Source organism: Lissotriton vulgaris, chromosome 5 (genome assembly GCF_964263255.1).
Source record: "Lissotriton vulgaris chromosome 5, aLisVul1.2, whole genome shotgun sequence".
NCBI classification, from domain to species: Eukaryota; Metazoa; Chordata; class Amphibia; order Caudata; family Salamandridae; genus Lissotriton; species Lissotriton vulgaris.
In genome coordinates, this window is record NC_141693.1 from 721,987,722 (window position 1) to 722,009,616 (window position 21,895).

The 21,895-nt window shown below is 47.9% G+C and overlaps 1 protein-coding gene across 2 annotated transcripts in view; it reads right to left on the minus strand.

Moving 5' to 3' along the window:
- The window catches only part of HNRNPH3 (heterogeneous nuclear ribonucleoprotein H3), a 147,660-nt gene that overhangs the window by 99,461 nt on the left and 26,304 nt on the right, over positions 1-21,895 (minus strand). For both annotated transcript variants that reach the window (XM_086922158.1, XM_086922157.1), the window contains one exon: positions 7,505-7,640. In XM_086922158.1, the coding sequence (XP_086778284.1) occupies positions 7,505-7,640 (136 nt within the window). The remainder of the gene's footprint in view (positions 1-7,504; positions 7,641-21,895) is intronic.

The window sequence follows — 21,895 nt, forward strand, 5'->3', positions numbered from 1 at the left end:
GCTTGAGCCTCCAGGGACAGCAGACGAAGGCAATGAAGGAAGGTGGATACCTGACTATGGTTACCTCCAACTTTTTGCCTGGTGTTTTGCTGGTTTTTCGACTTAGTTGACCTGGGACCCTGCTATTCAGGGCCCCAGGCCTACTGCTCTCTCTGTAAAATGGATTCCATGTACCCTAGGTACATATCCAATTGGTACTGGGCCACCTAATCAGACCCTGTAACTCAGGGCATAGGTGTACCCAGGGCCTACCAGGGGCTGCAGCATGTATTATGCCACCCCTGGCTGGCCATCTAAATCGGACACAACTGGCTGCACGACAGCTGGGGCAAAGTGGTGTACTCGCCCTTTGCTGTAGATATAGTATACCTATATCTAACCCTAAAATGGACACATAGATTCCTATCAGTCACTCCTATGGCAGGCCTTAACAATCCTGAAGGCAGAGTGCTTGGAATCATGTGAGATGGTGCTCTGGCATGAGCTGAGCCAGTTTGCAGCTTGCGGAACCAAGTCCTAATAGCTGTTCCATGATAACGCATACCATATACTCTTAAGTGCATTATAATCCTCGCGGTTATATGCCAACTCTGGTATCGCTTTATCAAAACAGGTCGAGTAAGGTGTCATACGAATTGGAATACTAACCCCTCGCCAATTCTGGCAACGGGGTTAGCATTCCACCCTTCTAGAGGGACACGACATGTATGTAACTGTGAACCCCGGTTAAAGTTAACTCGAGCCTCAGCATCACAAAATGGATGCTGCCACCACAGACACAAGTCTGACCTCCTGCTGCTGGGAGTCCTTCCAGCGAGGGAGGCTTGGACAAAGGGTTTCCTGTCAGGGGCGGTGCTAGCACCATCCCAGACAGGGTTTTGTGTGTCCTGGGTAGGCAGGGCTTTACAGGAAGGTGACTGCAAGTGGCACCCCGGTGCTCACTATGCATCTGCCGGCTAGAACCAGTTCCAGGGGCACACCAGCCACTGAGCTGGGGAAAGTCCGGCATGGGAGAGGGGTGTAACCACCCCCCTTCCTGGTCCCACCCATGGGCAGGACCTAGTCGCGCGCCAGCCCCTTTTCCTAGTATAAAGATAGGAGCGGGCCCCCTTCCAGATTAGATCATCTTTGAATCCTGAAACTACTTTCTACGAAAGGAACTCAAGACTTCTTCTCAAGATTTCTCCCTTGTGACTAAGGAGTAGTCACCCTGCACCCGCAGGCACCATCTAAGAACACTGCGGTTTGCTGCACGTCCTTCCTCCGGAATCCGACCGACCAGCATGACGAGACCCGGCTTCCCTGGCACCTCTGACCTCTACCTACATCATCAGCCCAGCTGAGATCCGTGGGTGTGACGAGACCGAGGGACCGGCCACCTTCAGAACTGCACGACGGTTATCCAGCACGACCGCCGAGGGATCCTCGAGTGAGTGCTTTGGGGTTCGAGAAGCCCTGACCCTGAGCAGCTCCAGCACCGAAGTCCAGCCCCCCAGCATCCACCAGATCTGCGTGGGACCCTTCGGCTCTTTGCTGCTCACCGCGTTGTCCGGCTACTTGCCTGCTGGCTTGTGGCCCTCTTGACGACGCTCCACGACGACAACACCGCTGGTCTGGTTGCTCCAGGCTGGCCCTTGCTCCCCTCCAACAGAGGAGCACCCCGGATCCTCCTGGTCCACTCCAGACGCCATTTTAAGTCCACCGCGTGGGCTTGCATTTGCCAAGACTTGTTGCCCCAATCCTGGGTCCAGCGACGTCGACAGCAGATACCATCGTGGGACAGCTCGCACCTCCATCCTGGTCGCCGACAACGCCTCCTGGTCCGTGAGACTGCAGAGCCCAGCGTCGCCCACTCACCTGGTCGAGGTGACTTCGTCCGGTGCCATCTTGGTGCCCACTTAATCACTGGCTAGTGATTCAGAACTTGGTCCCCTCTGCTTACAGGTGTCTTCCATCTTCGATCCAGGCTTGGATCACTTCGAACTTCAACACTGGTCGCCTGCCAGCAACTTCTTTCAGGCTCCATAGACTGCAACGAGGATTCCCGACGTCTTTCCAGACCTATGCATCCGCAGCCCCTGGGCTAGGTAACCTCAGCATTTCGGTGCTCCAGCATAGCTTTGCTATCCAAACGTCCAGATCCTTTTTCGTTTCAGCTCTACCTAGTCTGATTCGTCCGATAACACTAACTTTACGAAATCTAGCCTCCATAGACTTTGTCCCGCATGAGAGTGCACACTTTGCACCCGATCTCCCTAGGCCTCCTGCTAGTAATCTGAAGGTTCAGTAGTCAAGTCCGAGCGATCCTAAAGCCTATTAGAGTAGTACTTACCTGCTAGTAATTTCGCATTCCACATTTAGAGTATATGGTTTTTCGTGCCCCCGGGCATTTGTGTAAATTGTGCGACTTTGCGTATTTTCCTAAGAGCTTTGTATTGTGCTTAGCGCGTATTTTCCTAAGAGCTTTGTATTGTGCTTAGCGCCCTGTCCTCATAAAGAGTCCAGGGCTGTCGTGTTCTAAATAAATATACTTTTATTTTCATAACTTGTGTGGTGTCCTTTCACTTGGTGTTCAAGGGGTATATGTGATGGTATAACAGCTGGCTTAACACGCCCTCTAGAGTCTAGCCTAAAGACTGCTCTTGTCCATGCTACTAGGATAGCTGGTCTACGGTTGACTTACAATCAATCATCAATAAGGGTTGTTTAGACTGATACATAGTGATCACTAGAATAGTGAGCACTGCATATCAGGCCAACTTCTCACAAGCAAGTACCACCCTGTTTGTTGATGTAATACATGGTGGTCGGGTTGTCTGTTTGGACCAGAATAGAGTTGGGTGTGATCAAGGGCTGAAAAGCTTTGAGAGCTAGATGAACTGCTAGCAGTTTTAACATTTATATGATAGGACTGTTCCTTGATGGACCAACGGCCCTGCATTTGTAGGCACCCCATGTGTGCCCCCCATACTTGCAGAGATGCATCCGTTATCAAGGACTGTGCCGGCACTGGATGATGGAAGGGGACTCCACTAAGATTCTTCGGTCGAGTCCACCACATAATGGATGACTTTGCTGCTTGAGAAAGCACAATCCGATCTTTCCAGTGGCCTGATGCTTGGTCCAAAGTGGTCCTCTAGATCTTGCTGCAAAGGTCTCATTCTCAGTCTGGCATTGGGAATAAGAAATATGCAAGAAGCCATTGATACTAGCAGAGATGCCACTTGCCGGACCGTTGGATGAGCTGTCTGGAGAAGAGCTTAGCATTTCTGCTGCATCGAAGAAAGTCTCTCCTCCGAAGGAAATGCTCTTCCTTTGTTTGAGTCCATAGTGGAGCCTAAATCTTACTTGCCTGTAATAACATTTTTCCAGCGTAAGACTTCTAGATTTACAATACTGTGCATATTGTGCCATCTAGTGGTTGGAGTTCGGAAAGTGATATCTATATATATATATATATATATATTTTTTTTTTGCTGTGGGAGGTTGCGAAACCTGACCCCTCTGGTGAGGCTACAACACCCATCGTGTGTGTGCAGGCCCCCAGATTATTTTTTTCCCCTTCTGCCTTGCGATTGTCTCATTGCTTAATAAGTCTAATATATATTGCCTAAGGGGCTGAGCGCGCAGGGACACTTGTCGATTTTCAAAAGGGGAATTCATTATAATTATATACATATTGACATGTACCCACCTTTTTATACATGTATGTGTCTCTCATATATATCTCTACACACACACACACACACACACACGTGTTTGATTGGTTCAGATGCTCCATCTATCACCACCCTCTTTTGTACCGCTTTGTTCGCCATAAGTTGGCAGGGTATGCTCAGACGTGAGTCCCTTGCTCACTTTGCCACTGGATTCAAGCAAGCCTGGCTGTAATGCCAGAAACCGGTCCAAGGAAGCTTGTTTCCGGTCCAGGGAAGGCATGGCTTGGCAGTTCGGGCTGGACTGTTCCCATGAGGCGAGAAAATCCTCGGCCTCTGCTGCACTGGATGCTCTTCACTGGCTCCCAATTCAAAAGCGTATTCTGTTTAAGGTCTTGACAATCGCCTATAGGGCTTCCCATAGGCAAGGCCCATTGTACCTTCACAAAAATATCAGGCGATACTACCCCTCCCGCGAACTTAGATCCGCTACAGCCAACCTTATGATTGTCCCTAAATTCAGACTGGCCACTAAGGGAGGAAAATCCCTGGCTGTAATAGGAGCTAGGGCATGGAATAAATTACCCCACCAGCTTCGCGCGATCACCTCTGAACTGAAATTTAGGCAATCTCTTAAAAACATGATCTATAGCCTGGCGGACTCAGTATGCAGAGTACGAATGTGAACCGGCGTTTCTTAGGGAGGAGGGTCGAGGAGGGGGACAGGGTAGCTGTAACCAGCTCTCAGCTGTGTGAGTTAAAAGCGCCAAGATGCTCCTTGGAGTGGTAGTGCGCTATACAAATCCACATCACATTAAAGGCTGACCCTCAGGAGACCTGGGCCTCGAGTGCCAGAGGACATGTCGCTATCAACATCCGAAGACGCAAACTTTTTTCTTCAGCCAAAGATGGAAGTATGCAAGAAATTATCCACGTTTCTGATGATTTGGGTTTTTAATGACTACTAACATTCCATAAAGGTAAAATCTAACACCAAGCTGGTAGCACACAAAGTCAGACCCATACCACACACTATGCTAGTCCCCCCCCCCCTTTGCACTGAACTTGGGTTATTGTTCTCACCACCAAAGCTTCTAGTAAAGAAATCAGGCTGTGTGTGGACCTCGGGGATCTTAATGAGAACATCTTGGTGGATAGGCACCCCCTGCCCCGCATACACAAGGTGCTCACCCTCAAAGGTGCCAGTTGTTTCAGCGTCCTGGATTTGTCCTCTGCCTACCACCAGGTAGAGCTGCACCCAAACTCGCGTCACTAAACCTCTTTTGTTACTCCCCGGGGAGCATTCCAATTCCTGAGGATAATGCAGCACGTTCTAAAAGATCTTCCCAGAACCCTCTGTTTCCAGGATGATATACTCATATTCGGGAAGGACCAGGAGGAACATAATTCCACTCTCAGAAAGCTATCCAATTTGGGAAAAGCTGGCCTCTTTCAAAAAGGAAAAATGTTGCATTGGAGTGTGATCCGTTGAATACCTTGGGCACACCATTTCTGGGGATGGTATCAGACCCAAATTAGACCTGGTAAAGGCCATTCGAGACAGCTGCCCCCACCTGCGTTCAAGAGCTCAAGTCATTTTAGGGTCTGTCCGAATTCTACGCCAAATCTGTGAGAAAGTATGCTTCCATAGTTGAACCCCTGTGGGGTTTACTCAAATTCAGAACTCCCTTTGTATGGTCTGACAACTGTTATGATGCCTTTAAGGCTGTAAAAGGATGCATCATTTCAGCCCAATCTCTGGGAAGATTAGAACCCACGAAACCCACTATTCTTCGCACTGATGCCAGTGACAGGCCTAGGAGCTAGCCTCACCTAGGTTGATGACGGTAAAGAACAGATAGTCGCATTTGCCTCCTGTGCCCTTAAGGGCGCGGAATGTAATACCTCCGAAGTGGAAAGAGAGGCACTTGCCTGCTATTGGGCAATCAAACATTTTCGTTTTTTTCCTGTGGGGTATTCCATTTACTGTAAAGACTGACCACAAACCTCTAATGTTTGCGTTTACAATAAAAGAATATAATAGCACCACCCCCAGAATAGCCAGATGGATTCTGGGGCTTGAAGGATACAATTTCAGTGTTAAATACGGGCCAGGTTCACAAAACATTGTTGCCGATTTCTTATGCCGTTCACCACCAATGGGTGAATGCAATACTGTTTCAGATGATTGTGGTGTCATACTACATGTTTGAACAAGGAAGAATGGGACAAGGCTGTGCAAGTTGATACTGAAATGGGCTCAAAGAGTTAATCAGAAATGGTTGGCCTGCTACCAAAAGTGTTGTTCCGGCAAATCTGTGTAAGTACTGGGACATAAGGCTTGAGTTGAATATTTAAGACGGTATGGTTTGCCTTGGAGAGAAGGTGGTTCCTCCTGAGAACCTAAGAGAATAGTAGAACTGGCTCATGTGGGCCTCACCAAGAACAAAATTTGCTTGCACTACTGGTGGCCAGGCATGGATGATATGACGGAGAATGTTGTGAAGAACAGTTTAGATTTTAGTCGCAGTGACCAGATTCAAACTCGCAAACCACTACTGTCCCCAGTGGTGGTTCCGAACAGGCCTTGGACCGAATTGGCCCTTGACATAATTGGTCCTCTGAACATGAAGTTTAAATTAACTATTCATTTTAGTATTGGACTACCACACTCGTTGGGTGGTGTATAAATGTGAACATCAGATTGACACGAAAGTAGTCACACAATTCTTGGAAGGGTTTTTTGTGATGAGGGTATACAAGACACTTTGGTCACTGACAATGGGGTACAACTCACTTCAGAAAACACTAGTTCTGGCATTCACAAGACAGCACTGTATTGTCCCCGTGCAAATGGGCTTGTAGAGCGGATCAACCGTATGGTCAAAGAATGCCTTCAGAGAGTAGAAGTTATGGGGACATCAGTCAACTCTGTCTTAATGGAAACTATTTGGGCATATCGCTCCACACCCAATAGTCTAACAGGAATTTCCCCTTTCACCTCTCTCAAAGGGAGGGTCCCTGTAAGTCCCTAGTAACTGCTACTGCAGCATGCATGGCGCAAACAAAATGACAAAGTCGACATGGCACACTGCCTGTGTGCCATGCCAGCTAGCACTAAATAACAAGACAGGGTGCACTATATCCCTGCTCTGGGCAGATCTACAAGAGCAGATACGCCCCTACAATATTGGGGGTCTATTTCTTAATATTGCAAGTGGTATACTATATACAGTTGGCTTCCTACACTCTGTATTCATCAAGACTGCCCAATGCTGCTTGAATATAGAAAGATTAAGACAGCTCTAAAGACTACTACACCACAATGCTGTAACCACCGACAAACCAGCTACCTAGATCCCTTGTTGGCTTTATGCACCATGTACAGCACTCTGCTGCCTTTTGCCTAGGTTTACACTACTAACAAAAAAAACCCCTGGGTAGGACAATTCAGAGATGGACACTCTGGAAGAGAAGTAAATTTGCCGTACAGTTTGAAAATAAATATCAATCCAAAACATGAGTGACTGCACTGCGTACCACTGCCACAGGAAAATCTTGTAAAAAATATGCAGAACACAAGCAGCACCCATTGGGTCTTGTGGGAACTAACATAGCATTTTCATGTGAGTGTTTGGTTCTTGGTACATGTGTTTTTTTGCGCTCAAGATACTGGAATTTCATGAATCCTTTCCACCATTTAAACTTAGCCAGAAAATGTTGGAAAATGTGTACATTGCTTGCATGCCAAGAAAAAGACAGTATTTTTTGTATCAGTTCACTCCAAACATATCCTAGTTTCCATCACCAATTTCACAGAAACCTTAATGAAACAATGTGCAACATACGCATATTGCTCTTATCCTTAGACATAGCAGCTACAGCATCTTCATGTGTTGCAAACTCCACATCAGCTTCGCCACTTGCCCTTCCATCAGCTCCAATATCAATGTGAATTCTTATAGGATTTAGTGGGGAGAAAAACTGTGGAAAAACATGCAAAGGTTTTACTTTAGTCTTAAGTTTAACAACCCATTTTGCAGGCACACAAAAACGCGGACTACCCCTTTAAAATAGAATTTAAAATTGATATTACTTGCCTGCAATAGCACAGAATATTACATTTACTTTACCACAGTAGCCCCGTAACTACATCTGCATGCTGCCTAACTTTTCCAAAACCACAACTAGAGCAAAAGGGACACTGCTACCGTGTTCAGAAACACTTCGGTGTCATGAGGAGTAGTCACTCATCAACCCAGCACAGGAGGTACAAAATTATTTCCTTTACAAGAAACAAAAAAAACTTTTAAAAACTATTGCAATCACTAAGGAGTGTCACATTGAGCAGCTGTGTGCAGCCAGCCTACTGAAATTAGCAGCTTTTACTTGGTTGAATTAATATATGTGTATCAAATTTAAGTAGTGTTTACATGATATTTAAATACAGCATGCGCCATTGGGAGACTTATTACTAATATTACGTTGCTAATATTACCTTGGTGCCTGGGACATTGCAGGTGTGGTTATGTATTACCCATGTAGAGGTATTTAAAAGCCTGAACTGTGGTGATCATAGCTGGTAACCTCTCATAGGGTGGTAACTAATTAAATTTTTTGATATGTAAAAACACTAATAGCATTAGTAGCTCAGGATGATTTCCATTGAACATTTAGTAGCGGTTACTCAAAAGGTTGGCGACCCGTGGACTACAGACATTAACAGGACATACATACTCTCCTTTTTGGATAAATAGAGATTAACAAAGTCCAGCTTATTGCCACAAAAATGACAGTTTTATCCCCAAAGAGCATAGTCATTTCACCAAGCTCTTAGGCAATTCTCATGCTTGGTCATTAAATACCAGGAAAACCCACAATATTGCTGGGATTCTCAACACCATCATGCATCACAGTGCTCCAGCCACAGTTGCTTTGAAGACAGAAGAAAACAAGTTACTTACCTGTAACTGTAGTTCTCCAGTATTGGACGCTTTCATAGATTCACATGCCTGAATCCTTCCCAGTCGTCGAGACGGGAGTCTCCGGTACATGAAAAAGCAACGCTAAGCAGTATAGAAAACTGAAAGAGGCCTAGGCCCATTTTTCTTTTGCAACCCATAACACTTGTTATGTAAAAAGAACCAAACTTTTCTCTGAACCAATCAGAGCTCCTCACCCTCTGGAACCCTCCTGAGAGAACCTCTTGCTCCTCAGATTTTCTACCACACGTTGCGCTAGGAAGTCTCCTCTTATTTGAAGTTCCTTATGTTTCTACCATGGCTGACGAGGATAGAAAAAAAAAAACAGACTACACAGATGACCTCATAAAGACTGCATATACTGCCTCTATCCAGAGGATCAGGCGAAGGATTGTAAGGTATGTCGTACCTCCTCAAATAAAACCTTGAGGGATCTTCGGCTTTTATGTACCGGAGAAAGCTTCAATCCTGGAGTAATTCCAAGGATGCCAACAGAGTCAGTAATTGTGAGAAAATGGGATGTATTATATGGTGTAGTTTCCAGACCTCACCGTGCAATACGCTACCCACTCGATTAGGGTCAGTCAGGCTTAGTTTGTCAAACCCTTACTTAAATGAGGCTTTGAACAGTCAGGCTTGAACAAAGGTGAAGCATTTAAACAGCACTTGAGCAATTTAAGAACCAACTCCAGGAATTCGACACCAATTAATAAAAATACGATGCATTTTTTTTAATGTGTGTAGGGACACTAAAACAAACTAGATTCACCTGAGATTTGCAGAGATAAAGAATTTACCAGTCAAAGGAACCAGCAAGGTTCAAACAGTTACCATGGTCAACAGCAGTCTTCAGCCTAGTGTTTATTGTCATTGATGTCTATCTAGAGGCCCTGATGCAAGGGATACATGTAGGAAGCTGGCTCTGTATATTCTATACCAAAATAAGGTAGGCAGAGGTAAAAGTAGATTGCACCTTACTCTCCATTTGTGCTAGTGTGGGAGAGCAGTAAGGCTTTCAGAGGGTAGGGTTAAGCATTTGATATACACACTCAGGCAAGAAATAATGTCACACTCAAATCAAAGCAATTTGCATAAAACAATATTTCTATGAACAAGCCTGGTAAAGGTAAGTGAAATACAGTGCAAAATAGTATGCAGTGATTTACAGTAGAAGGCAGGTTCAAATGCAGTTGGTTGATTGTAGGAAGCTGGCTCTCTATATACTATATGAAAAGTGAGGTATAGTGTGCACAGAGAACCCCAAAGGTAGGTAGAGGTAAAGTTAGATAGCACCTCACTCTCCATTTGTGGTAGTGTGGTCGAGCAGTAAGGCTTCAGTGGACAGTGTTAAGCATCTGTTTTATTGGTTGGGTCCGGAATCTTAGTTTTTTTTTTAGCCCAGGTGGACGTCGACGTCCCACCTTCTGGTGTACTTCATGTGACGTTGGCACACTTCCTGCGGAAGCTCCCACCTTTGGGCACCATCTTCGGATTTTTTTTTCTCGTTTGTGTTCTGTTCGTGAATCCTTTGGCAATGTTTTCTAGTTCTTACTCAAAGTAAATTATTTTTTGCTTGTCTTTTAAGGTGTCTGTTTGTATACTGTCCTTGTATTTCCACCTTCTCCTGCCTCATCCTTCTGGCGGAGGCGGGTGGGTTCGCTAGGGAATCCAGAAAGATCTTCAAGCTGCAAAACTACACCGACAAGTAAAAAACGAATCGTTTTGCAGTGTGAATCTTTCTGGATTCACTATGCTGTGCATAGACTTTGTAGCGGTTTGTTAGGTTTGTGGCAGCTGGGTGGAAGGTGAGCGTTGGTGGTTGAATACATGTTGAAGCACTTTGTCCCACTTGTGCTTCCTTGTTCATTTGTATATCCACACAGTAGTGCTTAGTGAACGTGTGCACTGAAGCCCATGTAACCGCCAGGCATATGTCCTGAATGGGTGTGTTAGCCAGGAAGGCGATTGTTGCTCCCTTTATCCAGGTAGAGTGGGCTTGTGCCCCCTCGGTTAGTTCTTGACCTGCCTGTTTGTGGCAGAATTGTATTGTTTGTGCGATCCATCGTACAATGGTGCCCTTTGTTACTGGCCTACCCAGGAAACTGCTTGCGAAGGACAAATAACTGCTTTATTTTCCTGTGCTTGGCCTGCCGGTTTGTGGCAGAATTGTATAGTTTGTGCGATGGTTCCCTTCGTTACTGGTCTACCCAGGAAACTGCTTGCGAAGGACACATAGAACTGCTTTGTTTTCCTGTGCTCTTTAGCTCTTTCCATGTAATGCATTACTTACTGCCCTTCTAGCGTCCAGAGTGTGCAGTGCCCTCTCTGCGCTTGTGGATGGTTTCTGAAAGAAGCTTGGTATCTGTATTGTCTGGTTCATGTGAAACATTGACACCACCTTCGGCATAAAGTGTGGGTCCGTTCTCATCACTACTCTTGTCATTGTGTATTTGGATGCAAGGTTCTTGTAGCGTTAGTGCTTGCAGTTCACTTACCCTGCGTAGTGATGTGGTTGCCACTAAGAAGGCTGTCTCCATTGTGAGCATTTGTAGTGAATGTGAGAAGTTGGCCTGATATATAATGTTCACTATTCTAGTGAGCACTTTGTATCAGTCCAAACAACCCTTATGGTGATTGGTTGTAAGTCAACCTTATAGACCAGCTATCCTAGTAGCATGGATACAAGCTGTCTTCGGGCTAAACTCTAGAGGGCGTGTTAAGCCAGCTGTTATACCATCACATATACCCCTTGAACACCAAGTGAAAGGACACCACACAAGTGTTATGAAAATAAACAGTGTATTTATTTAAATCACAACAGCCCTGTACTCTTTATGAGGACAGGGTACTAAGCACACAACAAAACTCTTACGAAAATACTTTAAGTTGCACAATTTACACAAAATGCCCGAGGGGCACGAAAAACCATATACTATGAAAGTGGAATGCAAAATTACTAGCAGGTAAGTACTATACTAATAGGCTTTGGAATCGCTAGGACTACGTTACTGAACCTTCAGATTACTAGGAGGCCTAAGGGACTCGGGTGCAGAGTGTGCACTCTCACGCGGGATGCGGGACAAAGTCTATGGAGGCTAGTAAAAGCAAAGTTAAGGATATCGGACGAATCAGACTAGTTAGGCTGAAAACGAAAAAGGATCTGGACCCTTGGATAGTGAGGCTATGCTGGGGCACCGAAATGCCGAAGTTACCTAGCCCAGGGGCTGCAGCTGCATAGGTCTGAAAAGGAGGATGTATGACGTTACAACGCATACCATTACAACTACCTACCATTACAACGCAACCATTACAACGCATAGCGCTTAGAGGTGCTGGGTAGTGGTAAGTATAATTTACTATTCCAACTACAGTCCCCGTGGACACCAGGGAAGGTGTTGGATAGTAAATTAAACATATTCCCTATCCTAGAGCGCCCCCCAGCGCAATGCGTTGTAATGGTAGGTAGTTGTAAAAGTTGCGTTGTAACAGGTGTATACCCTGAAAAGACGTCGGGAATCCTCGTTGCAGTCTATGGAGCCTGAAGAAAGAAGTTGCTGGCAGGCGACCAGTGTTGAAGTCCGAAGTGATCCAAGCCTGGATCGAAGATGGATGACACCTGAAAGCAGAGGGGACCAAGTTCTTAATCACTAGCCAGTGATTGTGTGGGCACCAGGATGGCACCGGGCGTAGTCACCTCGACCAGGTGAGTGGGCGACGCTGGGCTCTGCAGTCTCACGGACCAGGAGGCGTTGTCGGCGACCAGGATGGAGGTGAGAGCTGTCCCACGATGGTTGATGCTGTTGACGTCGCTGGACCCAGGATTGGGGCAACAAGTCTTGGCAAATTCAAGCCCACGCGGTGGACCTAAAATGGCGCTGGAGTGGACCAGGAGGGTCCGGGGTGCTCCTCTTTTGGAAAGGAGCAAGGGCCAGTCTGGAGCAACCAGACCAGCCGTGGTGATGTCGGTCGTCGTCGGGAAGGCCACAAGCCAGCGGGCTAGTAGCCAGACAACGCGGTGAGCAGCCACAAAGCAGAAGGGCCCCACGCAGATCTCGTGGATGCTGGGGGGCTGGACTTCGGTGCAGGAGCTGCTCAGGGTCGGAGCTTCTCGGACCCCAAAGCACTCACCAGAGGATCCCTCGGCGGTCGTGCTGGATAGAAGTCGTGCAGTTCTGATGATGGCCGGCCCCTCAAGGTCTCGTCGCACCTACGGTTCTCAGCTTAGCTGTAGAGGTAGGTAGAGGTCAGAGGTGCCAGGGAAGCCGGGCCTCGTCGAGCTGGGCAGTCGGATTCCGGAGTAAGGACGTGCAGCAAACCGCAGAGTTCTTAGATGGTGCCTGCGGATGCAGGGTGACTACTCCTTAGCCACAAGGGAGAAATCTTGAGAAGTCGAGAGTTCCTTTCGTAGAAAGTAGTTTCTTGATTCAAAGATGATCTAATTTGGAAGGGTCCCTGCTCCTGCCTTTATCCTAAAGAAAGGGGTGGGTACGCAACTAGGTCCTGCCCTAGGGGTGGGACCAGGTAGGGGGGTGGTTACACCCCTCTCCCATGCCGGACTTTCCCCAGGCCAGGGGCTGGTGTGCCCCTGGAACTGGTTCTAGCCGGCAGATGCGTAGTGAGCACCGGGGTGCCACTTGCAGTCACCTTCCTGTAAAGCCCTGCCTACCCAGGATACAAAAAACCCTGTCTAGGATGGTGCTAGCACCGCCCCTGACAGGAAACCCTTTGTCCAAGCTCCCCTCGCTGGAAGGACTCCCAGCTGCAGGGGGTCAGACTCGTGTCTGTGGTGGCAACATCCATTTTGTGATGCGGAGGCTTGAGTTAACTTTAACCGGGGTTCACAGTTACATACATGTCGTGTCCCTCTAGAAGGGTGGAATGCTAACCCCGGCGCCAGAATTGGCGAGGGGTTAGTATTCCAATTCGTATGACACCTTACTCAACATGTTTTGATAAAGCGATACCAAAGATAGCATTTAACCGCGAGGATTATAATGCACTTAAGAGTATATGGTATGCGTTATCATGGAACAGCTATTAGGACTTGGTTCCACAAGCTGCAAACAAGCTCAGCTCATGCCAGAGCACCATCTCACACGATTCCAAGCACTCTGCCTTCAGGATTGTCAAGGCCTGCCATAGGAGTGACTGATAGGAATCAGTGTCCATTTTAGGGTTAGATATAGGTATACTATATCTACAGCAAAGGGTGATTACACCACCTTGCCCCAGCTGTCGTGCAGCCAGTTGTGTCAGATTTAGATGGCCAGCCAGGGGTGGCATAATACATGCTGCAGCCCCTGGTAGGCCCTGGGTACACCTATGCCCTGAGTTACAGGGTCTGATAAGGTGGCCCAGTACCAATTGGTAAATGCACCTAAGGTACACGTTGTAATTTAGTGAGAGAACAGCTAGGCTGTGGGTCTGATTAGCAGGCCCACAGCCAGAGAAAGTCAACCAGTGAAACAAAAGCAAAAAATCTGGATCATAGGATTGCAGACCCTACTCTCCTACATGACACCCCCCCCAAACTTTGGGACAATAAACTAACCTTGACCAGGTGAGTCTTCTTGCTCTAAGTGGAAATACCTGGAGAGCCCATCTGCATTGCCATGATCAGTGCCAGGTCTATGCTCCACTGTAAAATCCATCCCCTGTAGGGAAATGGACCACCTAAGCAGTTTGGGGTTTTCACCCTTCATCTGATTTAGCCACAAGAGGGGCTTATGGTCGGTCTGAATCTTGAAATGAGTGCCAAACAAGTATGGCCTCAGTTTCTTCAGGGCCCAAACCACAGCAAAGGCCTCCCTCTCAATAGCTGACCAATTTCTCTCTCTGGGGGTCAGCCTTCTGCTTATAAAAGCAATGGGCTGGTCATTACCATCAAAATTCAGTTGAGATAGAACAGCTCCCACACCCAACTCAGAAGCATCTGTTTGGACAATGAATGGTTTGGAGTAGTCTGGACTCTTGAGGATAGGTGCTGTGCACATGGCCTGTTTTAGGTCATCAAATGCTTTTTGACAGCTTGCTGTCCACATGAACTTTCTTTGGCATTTTCTTACTTGTCAGTTCATTAAGTGGAGTCACAATTGATCCATAATTTCTGACAAACTTTCTATAGTAACCAGTCAGGCCCAAGAAAGCTCGAACCTGAGTGTGTGGTTGGAGGAGCCCAGTCCCTGATTGACTGTATCTTGCTCTCCAGTGGCTGAACTTGGCCTCCACCTACAAGGTGGCCCAAGTATACAACCTGTGTCTGCCCTATCTGGCTTGCAGTGCCTCTAACACTTTCCTCAGGTGGACCAGGTGATCCTCCCAGGTGGAGCTAAAGACAGCTATATCATCAAGATATGCTGCACAGAAGTCATCCAGCCCAGTGAGAACATGATTCACCAACCTTTGGAAGGTGGCAGGTGCATTTTTCAAACCAAAGGGCATTACCACAAATTGATAATGCCCACCAGGGGTAGAAAATGCTGTCTTGGGCTTGGCATCCTCAGCTAACCTGATTTGCCAATACCCAGCTGTCAGGTCAAATGTACTTAAGTAGTTGGCAGAAGCCAATCTATCTACAAGTTCATCTGCCCTTGGTATTGGGTGGGCATCAGTCTTAGTGACTGCATTGAGACCTCTGTAGTCTACGCAAAACCTCATCTCTTTCTTACCACCCTGGGTGTGAGGCTTTGGCACTAGAACTACTGGGCTAGCCCAAGGGCTATCTGAGGGTTCAATGACTCCCAACTCCAACATTTTCTGCACTTCACTCTTGATGCAGTCTCTAACATGATCAGGCTGCCTGTAGATTTTACTCTTAACTGGCAAGCTGTCACCAGTGTCAACCTCATGGGTACACCAATTGGTTTGACTGGGTGTCAGAGAGAACATATGTCTAAAGGATTGAAGAACTTGTTTGCAGTCCTTTTGGTGATGTTCAGAGAGGCTGCCACAAAAGACAACACCATCCACTGACCCATCATCAGGATTCTGAGTGAGCAGGTCTGGGAGAGGGTAACTCTCTTCCTCCTGTCCCTCATCTATGGACATGAGCTTGCTCATGGCCTTCCTGTCAACATATGCTTTGAGCCTGTTTACATGGAGCACCCTGTGGGGGCTCCTGGGAGTTCCACGGTCCACCAGGTAGGTGACCTCTCCCTTTTGCTCAAGGATTGTGTGGGGCCCAGACCATTTGTCTTTGAGTGCTGCTGGGGCCACTGGCTCCAACACCCACACCTGTCCAGGCTGATACACAGTCAGGACAGCCTTTTGGTCATGCGAAGCTTTTTGGAGTTCTTGGCTGGCCTTAAGGTTTTCAGATGCCTTTTCCATGTACTCAGCCATCCTGGAGCGGAGACCAAGTACATCGTCCACTATGCTGGTTGCAGGCTTTTTGAGAGGTCTCTCCCATCCTTCCTTCACCAAACACAGAGGTCCTCTTACAGGATGTCCATACAAAAGTTCAAAAGGGCTGTAGCCAACCCCCTTCTTTGGGACTTCTCTATAAGCAAATAAAAGGCAGGGTATCGGGACATCCCATCTACGCCTGAGCTTTTCAGGTAGTCCATGAATCATCCCTTTTAGGGTCCTGTTGAACCTTTCAACAAGCCCATTGCATTGTGGATGATAGGGTGTAGTGAACTTGTAGTTGACACCACATTCCTTCCACATAGCAGTTAAGTAGCTTGACATGAAGTTTGCACCTCTGTCAGAGAGACAACCTCCTTAGGGAAGCCCAATCTGGAGAATACTCCAACTAGGGCTCTTGCCACAACAGGTGCTGTAGTGGTCCTAAGGGGAATAGCTTCAGGATACCTGGTGGCATGGTCCACCACCACCACCAGTATAAACTTGTGCCCTGATGCTGTCTGGGGTTCCATTGGTCCAACAATGTCAATCCCCACCCTTTCAAAGGGCACCCCCACCACAGGCATTGGTATAAGGGGGGCCTTTGAAGTGCCACCTGACTTACCACTGGCTTGGCAAGTGACACAGGAGCGACAAAACTCCTTGGTATCCTCATTCATGTGAGGCCAGTGAAAGTGCGAGACAATTCTGTCCCAAGTCTTGTTCTGGCCTAAGTGACCTGCAAGGGGAATCTCATGGGCCAAAGTGAGAAGGAAACCTCTCAGACAAGGGGATGACCAGCCTCCTGGTTGCACCAGGCTTGGGGTCTCTTGACTCAGAGAACAGGAGTCCATCTTCCCAGTATACCTTGTGGGTACCTGTGGCGTTCCCTGCAGCCTCAGCAGCAGCCTGCTGTCTGAGGGGTTCAAGAGAAGGGCAGGCTAACTGTTCCTTCCCCAGGTCTGCTCTGGAGGGTCCCCCTGAGCCCAGAAATTCAACTTGATCAAGTTCAAATTCTTTAGGCTCCGTTTCCCTCAGCTCCTGTAGGTCAGCCTCCTCTGAGACTTGATCCTCAACCTGGGGCAAGGGGGAAGGCAATGCCTTAACCCTCCTGCTCTTCTTCTTGGATGGGTCTGGTCCATTGTTCCAGGATCCAGCACCTGTTCAGTGGGGCATCTTCTGGCCTGTGACCTAGTCACAGCAAGCACATGTGCTGGCAAGCCTAACATCTCCATGTGAGTCCCCTGCTCCACTTCTGACCATTGTGATGACTCCAAATCATTGCCCAACAAACAATCCACTGGGAGGTCTGAACTAACTACAACTTCCTTTTGGCCATTTACCCCTCCCCAGGAGAAAGCAACAATCGCCATACTATGACTGGTAGTGATGTTGCTGGCATTGGTCACCAGGAAATCTGTACCTGGCATGATCTGTCCAGGGTCCACAAAGTTAGGTGTCACCATGGTGACACTGGCACAAGTGTCCCTATAGGCCTGAGCCATTTTGCCATTTATCAAAGGTGTCTGTCTGTACTTGCCCAAAGTATTGGGACTGACATCAGGGGATATATCCATATCCCCTGTACAGACAAGGACAGCCTGAGTGAGTGTGCCAACTAAGTTGTCATACCCCTCAGAACCCAAGGTTAACCCAACTAATCCCTTGAGAGGTGCACTACCACTGCTGACTGTACTAGGGGGTGCAGTTGCCTTAGGGGCTGCAGTGGCAGGAGTTTGCCCTCCTTTCTTGGTGCACTCACTAAACCAGCGAGTTTTACTTTTACAGTATTGGCACCACCTTTTAGACTGGCCTTCTTGATTTTTCTTTTTCTGGGAAGCCTGACCCCCACCCTCTTTGGGTTGTTGGGGACCTGTTGAAGACTTCTGGTCATTTTGTTCACCTTTAGTATCTTTACCCTTCTGGTCTGCTTTCTTCTGACCACCCTGGTTCTGGCCCTGGTTCTGCTTAACCCTGGTTCTGACCCATCTGTCTGCCTTCTTTCCCAATTCTTGGGGAGAGGTCAGATCTGAGTCAACAATGTGCTGATGCAACAACTGGTTCTGACAATTGTTTAAAATCTGTTCCCTCATGATCAGATTATACAATCCTGTGTAATCAGTAACCTTACTGCCCAGCAACCAGCCCTCCAAAGCCTTAGTGGCACAATCAACAAAGTCAGACCAATCCTGAGACTAAGTTTTCTGGGTATCCCTGAACAGCAACCTGTACTGCTCAGTGGTTAGGCCAAACCCATCAATCAGTGTATTCTTCAGGACTTGGTAATTATTAGCATCCTCAGCTCTAGTAGTGAGGAGCTTGTCTCTACCTTTACCTTCAAAGGAGAGCCACAAGATAGCTGCCCACTGACTCTGGACACACTGTACAGTGCAGGCCCACTCCAAAGCAGTCATCCATTTGTGGATATCATCCCCTTGTTTAAAGGGGGGCACTATCTTACTCAGGTGTCTAGTGTCTAAACTCCTGTCTTTCTCTCTTGGGAGAATGCTGCCACCAGTGAGATCTAACCCACTTAACTTTTGCTCTCTAGCAAAGGCAAGCCTCTCTTTGGCCAGGGCAAGTTCTTCCCTTTCAATCCTCAGATTGGCTTCCCTCATCTTAGCTTCATGTTCCCTTCTCTTAGGGGAGGACATCCCTCTGTGAGAAGAGACCTGAGAGCCATTGGTTCGAATGGATCTGTTAGAGCCTCTTGACAGAGATCTATCTCGTCCATTCCCAATGTGAAGTCTGCCTGAGAGTGGCCCTGGGGGTCCCCCAAATCCATTCTCATGCTTACTTAAGTTGGTCCTAGTGAGTCTACTGACTTCTACCTGACCTTTGTCTGCCTCCTCCCCTGACAACTCATCCTCAGCATCATCTGCCTCCTGGAGGGGATGGTCATGGTTATCAAAGGGACCCTGTAAGGGGGGCATATTCTCATCTGGATGAGAAGGATCTGTGTTACCAGCCCTCCTAGCATCATAAGTCTCTAAGAGACCAATCAGAAAAGGAATGGTAGGGTTTGCACCCTTTTTTAGCTTCCTGGATGTACAGATTTGTCTCATCTTCTGGAAGCTAAGAGCAGCATATCTGGAAGTGACCTGTGGAGGGTCCACAACCACAAGAGGGGTCTCTGCAGACTCTCCGTGGTTAGACATGCTTCTAGTGTGGTGTAAGTGATGCACCTATCTACACTATTTGTTTGCCTACTGATCCCTTGCTAAGAGTTGTAGTCAAGGTGTGCTAAGCCTTGTTAAACTACAACAGCTGGTTCAGTAGAACTCAGAGTATTCTAAGTTAAGTTATATGTACCTTACCTTATGTGATCTTTCACAAAGATATTCTTAGGATACGTGTGGTAAAACAACAGCAAGCTCAAATCCCAACCGCTGCTCACCAATGTGAGAAGTTGGCCTGATATATAATGTTCACTATTCTAGTGAGCACTTTGTATCAGTCCAAATAACCCTTATGGTGATTGGTTGTAAGTCAACCTTATAGACCAGCTATCCTAGTAGCATGGATACGAGCAGTCTTCGGGCTAAACTCTAGAGGGCGTGTTAAGCCAGCTGTTATACCATCACATATACCCCTTGAACACCAAGTGAAAGGACACCACACAAGTGTTATGAAAATAAACAGTGTATTTATTTAAATCACAACAGCCCTGTACTCTTTATGAGGACAGGGTACTAAGCACACAACAAAACTCTTACGAAAATACTTTAAGTTGCACAATTTACACAAAATGCCCGAGGGGCACGAAAAACCATATACTATGAAAGTGGAATGCAAAATTACTAGCAGGTAAGTACTATACTAATAGGCTTTGGAATCGCTAGGACTACGTTACTGAACCTTCAGATTACTAGTAGGAAGCCTAGGGGACTCGGGTGCAGAGTGTGCACTCTCACGCGGGATGCGGGACAAAGTCTATGGAGGCTAGTAAAAGCAAAGTTAAGGATATCGGACGAATCAGACTAGTTAGGCTGAAAACGAAAAAGGATCTGGACCCTTGGATAGGGGCACCGAAATGCCGAAGTTACCTAGCCCAGGGGCTGCAGCTGCATAGGTCTGAAAAGACGTCGGGAATCCTCGTTGCAGTCTATGGAGCCTGAAGAAAGAAGTTGCTGGCAGGCGACCAGTGTTTAAGTCCGAAGTGATCCAAGCCTGGATCGAATATGGATGACACCTGAAAGCAGAGGGGACCAAGTTCTTAATTGCTAGCCAGTGATTGTGTGGGCACCAGGATGGCACCGGGCAAAGTCACCTCGACCAGGTGAGTGGGCGACGCTGGGCTCTGCAGTCTCACGGACCAGGAGGCGTTGTCGGCGACCAGGATGGAGGTGAGAGCGGTCCCACGATGGTTGATGCTGTCGACGTCGCTGGACCCAGGATTGGGGCAACTAGTCTTGGCAAATTCAAGCCCACGCGGTGGACCTTAAATGGCGCTGGAGTGGACCAGGAGGGTCCGGGGTGCTCCTCTTTTGGAAGGGAGCAAGGGCAATTCTGGAGCAACCAGACCAGCCGTGGTGATGTCGTCGGTCGTCGTCGGGAAGGCCACAAGCCAGCGGGCTAGTAGCCAGACAACGCGGTGAGCAGCCACAAAGCAGAAGGGCCCCACGCAGATCTCGTGGATGCTGGGGGGCTGGACTTCGGTGCAGGAGCTGCTCAGGGTCGGGGCTTCTCAGACCCCAAAGCACTCAGAGGATCCCTCGGCGGTAGTGCTGGATAGAAGTCGTGCAGTTCGGATGATGGCCGGTCCCTCGAGGTCTCGTCGCACCTACGGTTCTCAGCTTAGCTGTAGAGGTAGGTAGAGGTCAGAGGTGCCAGGGAAGCCGGGTCTCGTCGAGCTGGGCAGTCGGATTCCGGAGGAAGGACGTGCAGCAAACCGCAGAGTTCTTAGATGGTGCCTGCGGATGCAGGGTGACTACTCCTTAGCCACAAGGGAGAAATCTTGAGAAGAAGTCGAGAGTTCCTTTCGTAGAAAGTAGTTTCTTGATTCAAAGATGATCTAATTTGGAAGGGTCCCCGCTCCTGCCTTTATCCTAAAGAAAGGGGTGGGTACGCGACTAGGTCCTGCCCTAGGGGTGGGACCAGGAAGGGGGGTGGTTACACCCCTCCACCATGCCGGACTTTCCCCAGGCCAGGGGCTGGTGTGCCCCTGGAACTGGTTCTAGCCGGCAGATGCGTAGTGAGCACCGGGGTGCCACTTGCAGTCACCTTCCTGTAAAGCCCTGCCTATCCAGGACACACAAAACCCTGTCTGGGATGGTGCTAGCACCGCCCCTGACAGGAAACCCTTTGTCCAAGCTCCCCTCGCTGGAAGGACTCCCAGCTGCAGGGGGGTCAGACTCGTGTCTGTGGTGGCAGCATCCATTTTGTGATGCTGAGGCTTGAGTTAACTTTAACCAGGGTTCACAGTTACATACATGTCGTGACCCTCTAGAAGGGTGGAATGCTAACCCCGTCGCCAGAATTGGCGAGGGGTTAGTATTCCAATTCGTATGACACCTTACTCGACATGTTTTGATAAAGCGATACCATAGATAACATTTAACTGCGAGGATTATAATGCACTTAAGAGTATATGGTATGCGTTATCATGGAACAGCTATTAGGACTTGGTTCCGCAAGCTGCAAACGGGCTCAGCTCATGCCAGAGCACCATCTCACACGATTCCAAGCACTCTGCCTTCAGGATTGTCAAGGCCTGCCATAGGAGTGACTGATAGGAATCAGTGTCCATTTTAGGGTTAGATATAGGTATACTATATCTACAGCAAAGGGTGATTACACCACCTTGCCCCAGCTGTCGTGCAGCCAGTTGTGTCAGATTTAGATGGCCAGCCAGGGGTGGCATAATACATGCTGCAGCCCCGGGTAGGCCCTGGGTACACCTATGCCCCGAGT